The following is a 13,671-nucleotide window of genomic DNA, read 5'->3' as shown; positions in this document are numbered from 1 at the left end:
CGGCCGTTCCGGTTGAGTTTAACGTTTGTGCTCTGACCGACCGTCCGTTAGTGGCCCCGAGTGGGCCCTGAGCTGGCAGAGTCTCCTCCCGCCGGCCGTGCCTAACCTCGGGGGTCACTGCCAGGGGACCGTCGGCGCGGCCCCACGCGAGTTCTGTGCTCTGGTGTCCGCACAGGAGGTGTGAGCGCTGTCCTGGGGATGGCTCGTGGCAGGGGATTACGTGTCTTTAAATATTCCAAAGTAATTGTAGTTTCAGGACACTGGCTCCGTGGTGGTGAATGTGTTGCTGTAATTCCGATGTGCAGTACTGATGTAACGTGTTAGATGGTCTGTGGGAGACCAGGGCGTCGGGACTAAACTTAGAAACAGAGATCAAACAATGTGGCTTTTTCTAATTATACTTACAAAACCTGAGTCATTTACATCTGATAATTAACCACACCGCTGCCGTGAAAAGTTGCTGAGCATTAAGTGAAAACTAAACTGTATGTTACAGTGAGGTCCATTTGATCACAGAATCACTTTGTGTCGTAAGGAAACGACCCAAAGGGCTTAGGGACAACCTTGAAAAGCAAATTGATGGCTCTGATTAGTTTCAGTGAGCTAATGTGACCGGGATTGTAGGAGGAAAAAAATGTGTAGTTGTTTGTTGGGTTGCTGTATTGGAGAACAGAAATTTTAGTGCATCGAATCATTCTAGTTATCAGCGTAAGCTGTCACTTTCAAATAAGTAGTGTTTAAGTCAGTGGCTTGGCTAGCGGTAGCAAGATGACAGTGAAGCCTGATTAACTAAAATCCTGAGACAGACAGTGAATGGTATTATATTGTCATATTGCTGTTAAAATGAAAACAATATTATAATAAAATAAATTTAAGGTTCTCTTCCCTTTTATATTAAGAACTAAAATTCCAGTCAAGGAGAAGATTAGATGTGAACAAAACAAAGCTGAATTGTGTTTTACAGTGTCCAAATGTTGCATGTAAGCATATTTTTGAAAATAAATTGCTTTCTGTGTCAAGGTTTGAGGGTATGCAGAACATCTGAAAATTGACACACGTGCTTCAGAAAACATTGCTGAGTTTGTTATGGACACTTGTGCACTGTCATGTTGTAGTCATATTTCAGGTAAATACAATCCCATCTTTTCAACAAAGCAGTCAATGGAGAGGAATAAAAAAAAAAACCCAAAACTTTCCTAACTGATTTTTTTGACAAGTGCATTTAAAATAGCCATTTCTATAGTAGAGCAGTACAAAGTCGTAGATCATAGTGATTGTAAGGTAAATATAATTGGATATATCTCCTTTTTTCCCCATTATGACTGGATCTGTGTTGATCTGTAAGGACAGGAAATGCATTGGTTTCATGAGTCCAAAAATGTAAGCAACTTCTTGTGCCTTTATTGCAGCTGTATGCATATACAGAATTTTTAGATACTATTGTTGCTTAGCAGCTCAGTCATGTGTTCCTGGTAAGTTCCAATCGAAGCCAAAAACTAGATGTTCCCACCTAACATGCAGTGTGAAAATCCCCAGGTGAGCTGGGAGCATGGCTGGTGCTTCCCTACGCGCTCAGATTGTGTACATAAAGCAGTAATAGCTGGTTATTTCTGGACAGATGGCAGGTGCTGGCCTTACACCCTTTCTAATTAAGAGATTGGAAAGGGTTTGTTTGTTTGTTTGTTTTACTGTGTGGATTTACTCTTGTATCATCCACCTCACCTGAAGCTCTCCCAGTTCAGATCATAAGCCTTTAGTGAGGACAGGAGGGATAGAGTTCTTGGCTTCTGAGAGTGTGATCGGACAGTCGGGGTACGCAGGTGAGAATGGGGATACTTGGGTTCTGTTCTCTGATCCTCATGGGTGTTCTATCAGGTGTTATAATGCAGAAATTCTGCGAGTGACGTTATCATCCTAAAGGCAGCTGAATTTTGGAAGGAAAAAAAAAAGTTTAAATCGAAAAAGGCTTTTCAGTTTCAGCAACAAAACGCAGATGAAGCATTTTACAGACTAACATTTGGGCTCCAAACACCAGTGAGGAATGCAGTTTAAGACACTGCTGTCACCTAATTGCTTAGCTGAGATATATCCCTGCTTAGTATGCTGGCTTTTGTTAGTAACCTCCGAATGTTATTCACAAATAGCTGTAAATGTAGCTCTGGGAGACAAGACATCTAGAAGCTCGGGCAGTGACTAAGCTCTTTTAAAAATGTAATCAGGGGAGGAAGTAGAGGTGGTTATTTACAACTACCTCCTAGACAAGTAGCATCCTTGTTACATGTGGGTATGTACATATATGTATGTGTATATATAGCTGCCTGTAAACTTAGTGTACTGGAATTGAATAGTATGTATAACTTATGCCCCTGAAATACATACATATGTACAGTTTAAATCCCTCTTTCCTGGAACTAGATATCACAGCCATTAGTATCTCTGCAAACTGTGCTGTTCTCATACAGGTGCAAGGGCTGGAGCAGCAAAATGTAGCTTTTCCATTGATTTCCTTTATAAGCTCTCTTGAATTCAAATGTGGAAGATATCCAACAGCTTAAGTGTATTAGAATTATAGGGGTTTTGTTTTGGTTTTTCTCTAGCATTTCCTCACTGTTTCAAAGGGTATAAACAGCCTTTTATCTTGGGTGTATCATGAAAATAGTTCATTTGGGTGGAAAATGAGAATTGGCTGTGTAAATGTCTCTTTTTGCCCCATTACTAGAGGGTGAGAGAGTTCTGTATTTCCTGATTTATTTTATTTTATTTTTTTAGAATAGATGAAAAGCATTGACAGGGCATATTAATATGTTATAAAAATTGAGGAAGATCCAAGTTTTAATTTTGTGGGATAGAGATCTTTGTGCTGTGCCTGCTGCTGTGAAATACATAATCGTAGTTAAAAAGCCAGATAGACTTTTAAGACATGACTAGGAACTGAAAGAAAGTAAATAACTTGCTCACATCTTCAGTGTCGTGTGCAGTTCCAGTAGCCCCATCTCAAAAATGATACAAAACTTGATAAAACCTACAGGGAAGGATAGCAAAGAGGACCAGAGTTATGGGATACTTTTTATACAAGAAAGGGCCAAGAAAAGTAGGAGAAATATGTGACAGTGTATGAAGTCTACAAAATCATAAATGGTTTGGAGAGTATGTATATGCAATAGTTAACGTTATTTCTACTGCAAACATGTAAGTCGGCTGAGAAGGACATCAACAGCCTGGAAAGCTATTGGTGCCAGATAACCTGGATATACCCAATGTCCTTGATCAGGGGTTGCTGGGAAGGGCTTACGCTGCATGGGTTTGTCATACTCAGCTGCGGGCCAGTCCTTGGGCACAGAGTGCTGGGTCAGGCAGGTTCCTGCTGTGGATCCCAAAGTCAGTCCTTCAGTTCTCAAAGTCCTGGTTTTGTTATTTTATCAAGAGATAAAGATGGATACCTCTATCACTTTAAATAAGCTCTCTGCTGAATTTAATCTGTGAATGTGTATGCAGAAAAAAACACTTGTGTTGGCAGGTACGGTACAGGAAAGCTCTTGGATAGCATTGAAGCTGATAGCACTGGTTAAAAGCCTGGCTCTGTTTCAATGCACATCAATTTCATGCTCCACGGAACTTAGTCAATTATATTTTTAAGAGTAATGTCTTTAGGTCTTTTGTAGCCTTGGAGTATTTGAGTTTCTTCTCGATCTAAAACTTCTCCATGCTCGGGAGAACTAGCTCAGGATATGGAGGTTCTTTCCAAATGAAAAGCTCAAGCTTCCTTTAGCAGGAAGATAAACCCACTAAATTAGCCTTGAACAAATAAGATGTATTGTTTGTTGAGAGCAGTGGTGGTCTGTCTGTCTGCTGTAGCCAAAAACAGCTGTTTGGCACTGCTACAGTAGTGCTGTTTCTAGATCAGCATAAACTCAATTTCTTGTTCAGCAACAGAAGCAAAGATTATGTGATCATCTGTCTCTCTACACCAGCTAATGGCTTCTGAAGCTGACTCATTTTAGCTAGGCTTGTTAGGGTGTAGGTCTCATCTGTCAGAAACCTGGCAGCAGAGCAGATGTTAATAAAGTGCTAAGGGAAGGGTTGCAGCTTAATAGATATCAAAGAAATTCTAGGAAGAGAGACCTTGAAGAAGATCCAGAGGAAAACAGGCTTCACTTGTTCCCTGAACCTTGAAACTACATGTTTTAGCTAACCTTAATACAGGTATTAGGACAGATCATAAATCACTACTTCTAATTCCTGATAATGTGTTTCACTGCAAGTATAAATCAGGGCAAACCATTTGCAGCAGCCTTTCATAAAACTACATAGGTGTTGTAGCTTCAATGGTACTGCTGTTAAACTGCTTGTTGTCATAAGTTGTTATATGTTGCACCAATCTGAGTCTAAATTCTAAATAGGAAGTTCATAGTAAGTGTAGAAATAGAAGCTTTCCCCTGCTATACATGAGAGAGCTAATGTGGTCAAGTGACTTCAGTTGGCTTAGGCCGTAGGGTGAGCAGGATCCTGGCTGCTCAGGACATGTTATGCATACTGTCCAGGTAGCCTGTATGGACAGATTTCCAGTAGTGGCTTTTTTTGAGCTACACTATTAAAGACAGATAATATTGTATAAGCCAGATTAACACTGTTCAACTTTCTTATCCATCTACTGGTATTTTACCATTCCTGGTAAAACAGTATTAGTGTCTTCATCTTCCCTATTTTAGGAGAGTCCTTGGGCATTGTGGTGTTTGTTGGGGATTTTTTTTTTTTTTTAATCTTCTGACTAATGGCTAAAAAATATCAGCAAAGCAAGTTTTCTAATGCAATCCTTTATTAAATATCTAAACTTTTAAAAAATTAACTCCTGTGAAAAGCATGTAAAAGCTCAGGTCTGCTTGTCATAGCGTGTGTGTGTGTGTGTGTGTTTGGAAACATCTGCTGCCTGGGGTATTTACTGTTTGTGTTTTGGTGTGGTTTTTTTGTTTGTTTGTTTTGTTTTCCCCCAGCATTAACGACCCACTTCAGTGTTATATTTGTTTGAGGCTGGAATCGAGCATATAGACAGAATCACAACATAGTTTAGGCTGGAAGGGACCTCTTGAGATCATCAAATAGGCCTGAATGGTCTTTTGGAGTTGAGGTGTAATAAGATTGCAGAATAAATGCCATGTCAACTCTCCGGCTTAGTTTTTTTTTACTCTCCCATTGTAAATGAATGACTTTTTTTTCATTATAGATTGACTATACAGGAACAGAGCCTTCTAGTCCCTGCAACAAATGCCTAAATGTGTCCTGGGACAGCACACCGCCTTGTACTTGCACCATCAATTTCACACTGGAACATTCGTTTGAGGTACGCTACCCTGTATGCAAAGTTAAATTATAACAGTTAATGTGGTTTATTTCGTAATCAGTAGGAAAGCTGTATCACTTAAGTCTTACCTTTTTTTTTTCCTAGTTTAAAGGATTCTTTTTAGTTTTTAGTTTTCCTATGAACTGTGATCTGATTTTTGTGTGCCTTTCAGTAGCAGGGAAGAGGTGATTTTTAATGCCTGTGTTTATTTGGAAATGTACAACATAAAATCGAATGCTTGTGTTTTACACACTTAGATTTACTGTATGTGTCGTGTAGCTGGCAAGTAGGTCAGCTATTCCTGCATGATTTGCAAAAACGCAGTTCAACAAGAATTGAGGCTGATGTGCTTAACGTCAGACAAGGTAGGTGTTGGGATTAGTGCTGGTGAATATTATTCTGATAACAATGGCACGTTGATACTGTTTGATTTCAGGATGCCAGCTTATGTTAGGATAGTACTCTTATGTACTCAGTGTGAAGACAGGATTGAGGCTCTTACTTTATGAATACTGCTGTATATACAGAGTTTAAGAGGTTAAAATTTAAGCTTTATGATGGAGCACTTGTGTGTTTTATTGATCTGTTCTTTGTGTGCATGAAAACCCCTCTTGCCCCATCTTGCTTCTTGTAGAGCAATGTATTCATGTATTACGGACTTTCCAACTTCTATCAAAATCATCGTCGTTACGTGAAATCTCGAGATGACAGCCAGCTAAATGGAGACAACAGTTCGTTACTTGTAGGTATTCTTGCTTAGATATTAATAAGCAACTGACTTCTGACTGTTGCGTAAATCACCACATAGCAGAGTATTTAGGTTAATAATATTAATGAGGTACTAGAATTTTTGCATAACATAAAAGAACCCTAGAGAATTCATGTTTTGTTTACAGAAAATAACTGTGTAAAATACTGTAAAATTTCATGTCAGTCATTTCATTAAGCAGACAGCAATGCAGTACTTCAGTCACTTCTCAGATTCGAGTAGTTTTAAACTGTCTTGTTATCTTTGGTCAGCAGTATCTACCTGTATCCATTCTGTCTGAAGTTTTCCTTTTTATTTGGTTACCTCGCGCTTGGTTTGGATATTGCTGCTAAACGCATCTGATTTTGTAGACTCTTGTTCAATGTTGAACATCAGCGATACTGGCAAATATCAGTACTGCATAGTCTGTTCAAGGCACTGCCTAACGTTTAGGGCCAGACCTCTCCTTTTCCTAATTTTTATGAGGAATGGAAATACAGTTGGGTTCTTGCTCCAGCAAGAATGATTCTCCTTTTTACCTGTAAACTTTTAAAAAAGGGGAGAGTTTCAGGAGGTTGCATCTAATGACTGACACAGGGTTTGGGGGGGGGAGGTCTTTTTCTACTTGCATTTTTGGCAAGCTGTTGCAACCTTTTGTGTTTTATGCTATGCTTGGTCTCTTATTATAGCCTTATTTTCTATAACACTAATGCATATTTTAAAAAATCCCTTTATTAGAAGAATACTTGAGTACTACGTGTTGGAAATTTGTTTTTATTAAAAGATAAAAAGAAAAAAAGTTCTGATAGCTTCCAACAAAAGCCTTATTTTTAGTATGACCATGATAGGATTCTGATTTTATTCGTCTTTTATTTAGATTTTATTCCTACTTGTAAAAGAAAAATCAATCATGCTGAAGTATTTGTAAATAACATGACCCGTGAAAGGATAAATTTGTGATACATTTAAGATGTGCACATTATTGAGGTACTGTAGTAAAAACCAGGTTAGTTGGATAAACTAGCAGGCTCATCTGCCTTTTTTCTTTCCAACTATCAGAATCCAAGTAAGGAATGTGAGCCTTACCGCACAAACGAGGACAAACCCATTGCTCCTTGTGGAGCTATTGCCAACAGCATGTTTAATGGTATGGTAACACAGTTTTAAGTTGTTGCTTAGATGTTTTTATGATACAGTGTATGTTTTGTGTTGTTGGAAATTGTTCTGAGTAAAGACATCATGGGCTTTTTTTGTTTTGAATTAAGACATTTGCATTGTTGGGAATAAAATAAACATCTTGTGCTGCTGTTGCTTTTTTAAAATAGCTGTCAGAATTAATTCAATCTCATAGCGTACAAAGGATGGAAATACCTATTGTGAGAAGCTGTTACTGCTATGAAGTAGACATATAGATACCATATATGGATAATATGCTGCTAGCTAATATACATTGATTCTTACAGAACAGCTTGTGATTGTGGCAGGCAGGTAATAAATGCCTTGTCCAGTTGTTTTGTTTTTTTTTTTTTTCTCCTGGAGGTAGTTGTTTCACTGCCTGTGAGGATCATCTGGCTAATGAAAGTTTCTCCAGCTGGTTTTCTAATTTGATTTTCTCCCTAGATACATTGGAATTGTACCGCATTGATAATGACACAAGGACTCCTATTACTTTGATTAAAAAAGGCATTGCATGGTGGACAGATAAAAATGTAAAGTTCAGGAATCCGACAGGAGATGGAAATAACTTAACTGCGCTTTTCCAAGGTAAAAAAAAAAAAAGATGTTAAATTTTAAGAAGAATAAAACACTTCAAATACATTTAGATTCCAGTGAGTTTTACAAATAAAGATAAAGACAAACTAAAAATTGAAAAAATACATAGTAAAAACAAACAACAAAGAAGAAAATAAAACTCAAGAAAAACAAGTGATGCGAAAGAAAACAATTGCTCACCACCAACCGCAGCCCCGAGCAGCCGCAGCCCCTGCCTACCTCTACCTGCCCAGTTTTATTGCTGAGCACGATGTCATATGGTCTGGGATATCCCTGTGGCCAGTTGGGGTCACCTGTCCCAGCTGTGTCCCCTTCCAGCCTCTTGCCCACCCCCAGCCACCTAGCTGGCAGGGCGGTGTGAGAAGCATAAAAGGCCTTGAGTGTGTATAAACACTGCTCAGCAATAACTAAAACGTCAGTGTGCTATCAGCACTGTTTTCATCAAAGTCCAAAACAGCAGGATACGAGCTACTGTGCAGAAATTTAACTCTATCCCAGCCATGGGATATCCCATCCCATAATGCTTGGGTTTAACTTGAAAAGAAATCCTACAAATGTTTAATCAAACTCTTCATATGAAGTTTTCATTTCAGTGTTTCTACTGGTAGATTATGCAGTTTTCTAAACTTAATTCTTTTTTGTGATTAGAAGTGACAATCAAACTCTTCATATGAAGTTTTCATTTCATTGTTTCTACTGGTAGATTATGGAGTTTTCTAAAAACTTAATTCTTTTTTTGTGATTAGAAGTGACTTGATTTCTCTCATTTGTTAGGGCAAATACAGTTTGGTAAATCAAAGTTTTTCTTTGGCTACCAATGCTTGAAAATACTCTTCCTTAGGGCTCTAAGGTGTGAGTGTGTGTGTGTGTGTGTGTGTGTGTGTGTGTATGCAAGGTATGTTGTGGTTCCAGGTTTAACCTGATGTGGCCTTCTTGCTTAGTCACAGCCAAATTATATGTTACCAATGTGATACTACCCTTGGAAAAGCAGATACCTTACCCAAATACACTGTAGAATTGTCTTTCCAGTAAAACTAGCAAAAGCATTAGTATGGCATAATGTAAAATGTTGTACATAATTTTATTTGCTCATGGTCCGGGAAGTGGTAGTCAAAGTCTTAACAGCAGAGGAGCTATCATCGTTATGGAGAACTATCTCACTAAAGTAATGCTTTGAGACAAGACTTCCTAGCTGTATAAATGTGTTTTTTTAGGAGGCAGATTTGTTTAAACAAATGGACAGTGCATAAATGGATATGCACTGCTATTAGAGCTGCAAAATAAAAAGTTCTTGAACAGCCTTGTGTCTTGCAATAGTAGTGAGCCAACCCATCTGTTCATACTGTTTAAAGTTAGTATGGTTTCTTGTAATACCAGAATGCATTTTGATGAGTTAGTATGTTACTTAGTCCTGTATGTGGATTACTTTATTTTTACAGTTTTTGTTTAATCCTAGGCACAACAAAACCTGTAAACTGGCCCAAGCCAGTGTATATGCTGGACCCGGAGCCTGACAACAACGGCTTCATCAATGAGGACTTCATTGTGTGGATGCGTACTGCTGCTCTGCCAACGTTTCGCAAGCTGTATCGTCTCATTGAAAGGAAGAATAATTTGCAGCCCACCTTGCAGGCTGGAAAATACTCTTTGGACATTGCATACAGTATCCTTTGAAAAATTTGAAAGCGGCTAAGGGCCTTCACTGGCTTACACGGGCATATCTTTGTGCAAGTTCAAATTGAACTTGCCTTTTTTTCTTGCCATCTGTAAAAAAAGATGGTATGGAGCTGTGGTTGAAAACTATTAGTGATAATTGGGTAGAATAATTACCATCTTGTACTTCTGTGCAAGTTTTTATAGAATTAACTTGTGTGTCGCCAGTTTCTAAGCTTCATAAGTTAAATGGGTTAGACTTACGCTCTTTAATACAAGTGCAGTTTTGATCATAACATTCTTAAGCTATTTTGTCATTCATATAAAACTACTTTAAAAAAAAAAAATCAGCTCAGTTTAAAAAAAAAAAACAAATCAACTCTTTAGAGGACATCTTTGTGAGGAGATAATGGAAATCTTCCCAGGGAAGATTTCAGTGTAGAATTTTACACAGTAGGCAAATTTTGGAGGACAGTAGTGTCTTCTCTGTACATTTAAGTTGAATTCTTACAGATGTGTGATCAGTCTCATTCACTTTTTTTCTCACACATCTTGTTGATGTTTATGGGTACTTGCAGTCCCCAGTAGCTGCCGTATGTGGGATGGAGGCTAAAGTGGTGAAACACTGGAACAGGTTGCCCAGAGAAGTTGTGAATGCTTCCTCCCTGGAAGTGTTCAAGGCCAGGCTGGATGAGACTTTAAGCAACCAGAAATCAGATGCTTGCATGCTGTAAAAGAATTGAGAGAAGCACAGGAAAAAGGAAAGGACAGAGGTAGTTTGTAGCCTAGAAATTTGAGAACTTTAACTTCAGGGTGTAATGACAATATGGAATCAAGGGCAGATTGACTTTGGAGGTCAGAATAATGCCAGAGCTATGGATCAGGTGGGGAGGTCTGTCATTCTACTTTGGACAAAGCAAAGATTAGGTGGAAGTGCAGGAGACTAGAGGAGGAGGCTTGTCATAGTTACGAAATTCTTAAAATTTGAAAGCACTTAATGATCCTTTAAGTAGCTACTGCAGTATTTTCCTTTGCCGCAAAACTGTGCGGAGTGCATATAAAATTGAATGAACATAAAGTCACAGAGAAAAGTCTTGTACTAAAATATATTCAAGAATTAAAATTTAATTTCCCTCATTTTATTGAAGCTGCTTGCAAAAACCCCCAAATTGTGCATTTACTCTTCCCTTAAAAAGGCGTTAACATCTTCTAATGTGTCAGTTTTCTTGGAGTAGCTGTCAGTGCCCAAATTAGTCTTAGCCTAAAAGAACAGCTAAATTTTTCATATTTGCACTTCCAGTATTCAAATAAGGCAGTTTGTATTTGGGACCTGAGTGAAACAGTAAAAAAATTTAATGTACCTGACCACATAAAGCTACGTTTGGAAATGTGCCTCTTGTTTTCCTATATATTTTTCAGATTATCCTGTACACAGTTTTGACGGACGGAAAAGAATGATCTTAAGCACCATCTCATGGATGGGAGGCAAAAATCCCTTTCTGGGAATTGCTTACATCACTGTTGGTTCCATATGCTTCTTCTTAGGAGTTGTATTGCTGATAATCCATCACAAATATGGAAATCGAAACACTAGCGCAGACATTCCCAATTAATCTTGCATTCTGAAAACAAATGTACTGCATGTGCATCAAGGCCAGTCCAGAATGGACCCAGTTTTGGAAAGATAAATCTCTGCTTCTGTCAGTTCTGAGACTGGGTGCATAGTTTTTATCTAAAGCGCTCATTTCCCATGCTGTGGATTGACTCTTGAAAATGACGGGTGTACAATTAGTTATTGATTGTATCTCTGCCTGTGTCAGAAACAATTTTCCTGGTATTTGCCTCTAACTGGGCAAAAAAAACTGAGCTCCTGTTCCCTTGATGCATCTGCTGCTTGTTCATGTGCTGTGTAATGTCGGTATGATTCAGTGCATGTAGATTGTGTGGAGAAAGACTGTTATAAGATACTGTAAATTGTTAACTTTCTGGAATTCAGGTGTCAGTGCTGTTGGAAGGAAAAGTCAAGTCTTCAGTGTTTTTCCATTTACTGTCTTGTGTGCATGGGCTTTTACATTTCTTGCTGAGATTTTAATATATTTATATAAGTTGTTAAATATTTTTTTCCTGTGTCCTACCCACCTATGTTGTGTTAAATCCTTTAAGTGCTATGTAAATTTCAGCACTCTGGATTCTTTGTATAGTTACAATGTATGTGCCTGGCCAGTAAACTAGCATCCTGTGAAGATATCAGAAAACCTTTATGTTAATACTCTCTGTGAATCCCTTTTTAAAGTTTATTCTAAATTGGGAAAAGTTTGTTGCAGGTAGAATCTGCTTTTTTTCTAATTTTTCTTCGCTTTAAGTCATATCCAATCCTAGGTTACCTGTTGTGCTTCCTGGTTTTGCTTTTTATGAGCAGCTCCACGCTGAGAAGAACCTAAAATGTGTTTTCCATTCACAGATTTGAGTGAATTCCTTTTACTAGAGGAGTTTCCTAATTTTTTTGAGGCATATGTATTCTGAGCAGGCTCTGTTGTAAAGGAATTATCATATACCTTTTCCTTACTTGGGGTAAGCACCACATTAAACTTTTGCAGTGTTCAGACAGTAAACTATAGAAATTCAAAAGCTGAAATGGAAGTAACCTCTTTTCATTGAAATGCAGGTTGAGCTTGCTGTGAAACCTAATTTAAATATTGCAATTAGAAGCAATGTGCAGGTCAGTGTCTTAAATCAAATTACAGAAGGGTTCCCTTCTAGGTTAATTCAAAGTTAACTGTAACCTGTAAAATATTATTTTTTGGTGACTTTTTTTTTAGATGATGCACAGAAATTGTAATGTATATGGTGGAGATCACTTTATATGCAACTAGCTTAATTGAGTATATTAAAAAAAAAACCTAATAAATTCTGCAAACCATTTAATAAGAGATTTGATTTTGTTCTTGAACATTTATTCTCATCTGGATGAAGAGATGTATTCTCATCAAGTGTGAATGCAGTTTAAGTGAGTTGTATTTCTGGGATTGTATATTTGTTCTAAAAAGTTGTTTATTCATCGTCCAGTAGCTGAATCTATAGCCAGCTTTAAACAATGCTGTTAATTTATCACATGAATACATGACCATTTATACCAAACTGCTTGTGTAATCTTTTTAAGCTAGCAGTTCAAGTGTAGAAGTCCATAAACTCTGGAATGAGGAAACATTTCAAGCATGCTAGCTTGCTGTAACTCCATATAATAATTTGTTTGCATAGTACAGTGTGGCAGCACAGGACTTCAAATAGTCAAAAGACATTAAGATTTTATTTAGTGTTGTATCTGTATTGCTGGAATTATAGAATAAGCATATGTACCTTTGTATTTTGCAAGGCAGAAAACTTTCACAAGATGTTAAACTGGCTTTTATCTGTAGAGTAGTTGCTAGTCCAAAATGTAGTAAAGGTTACTGGTTATTAAAATATTTTGATTTTTAAACTTTGTGTTTGTCACTTGAAATACAAATATATACTGCTTCATTCAAAATCCCTTATCTTTTTACAAGTAGGAAATGCTGCTTTTTGTGCTGTGTTATAAAAGAGAAATACTTTGGTTTTAAAGCTTTACCTTAAAATATTTTTCAATGCCTTTCCTTTTTTCTACTGACTATAGCTGTTTCTGATTCTTCTTAATGAAGTGCATCAGCATGAGACTTGCTGTCTGATTTCAGTTACAGTTAAGCTTTTCCTCTGAGAGCCTGTAGCAGTAAATACTTGTCAGGCAATACACTGGAAAGTACCTGAGGAGCTTATCAGAGCTTTAAATATTAGGTCAAACTTGTAAAATCTTCCTTCACTGCTCATTTGTCTTGATGTCATGTTGATAACTATGGAGATTCTTGGATTTTGTGTTTCTTAAAGTTGCCCATATGGCATGTGTTCAAAGGTGAAACCACAGCATCCCTGTCTGACCCTTCTCAGGGCACCGTCACTGTCCCGGTGTTCAGTGTCGTGTGCTGAACTGGGATTTGAACACCTGTGACCTGGTTCTTCAGTGGCATCCTTCAGAGGTATTGGCTACCGGGGTTCAGAAATGCACAGAGCAATGCCTCTGGCTTCTCAGTGCTGGTTAGGCGCTTTCCAAGTCTGACCCAACTGACACGTGCCCAAAGTGTGAGCG

At 38.0% G+C, this 13,671-nt stretch overlaps 1 protein-coding gene across 1 annotated transcript; it reads left to right on the top strand.

Moving 5' to 3' along the window:
* Nucleotides 1-5,221: 5,221 nt before the first annotated feature.
* On the top strand, nt 5,222-11,686 carry CDC50A (cell division cycle 50 P4-ATPase accessory subunit A; the record flags this gene model as incomplete). Its single annotated transcript, XM_010162719.1, has 6 exons — nt 5,222-5,338; nt 5,973-6,080; nt 7,146-7,233; nt 7,707-7,850; nt 9,316-9,522; nt 10,932-11,686. Coding segments are annotated over 6 exons (858 nt in total), but the record flags the coding sequence as incomplete, so codon positions are not given.
* Between the last annotated feature and the right edge of the window lie 1,985 nt (nt 11,687-13,671).

Source organism: Antrostomus carolinensis, unplaced genomic scaffold, assembly GCF_000700745.2.
Source record: "Antrostomus carolinensis isolate BGI_N321 unplaced genomic scaffold, ASM70074v2 scaffold18512, whole genome shotgun sequence".
NCBI lineage: Eukaryota > Metazoa > Chordata > Aves > Caprimulgiformes > Caprimulgidae > Antrostomus > Antrostomus carolinensis.
Note: the sequence above shows the minus strand (reverse complement) of the source record. Positions and strands in the feature narration are given on the sequence as shown.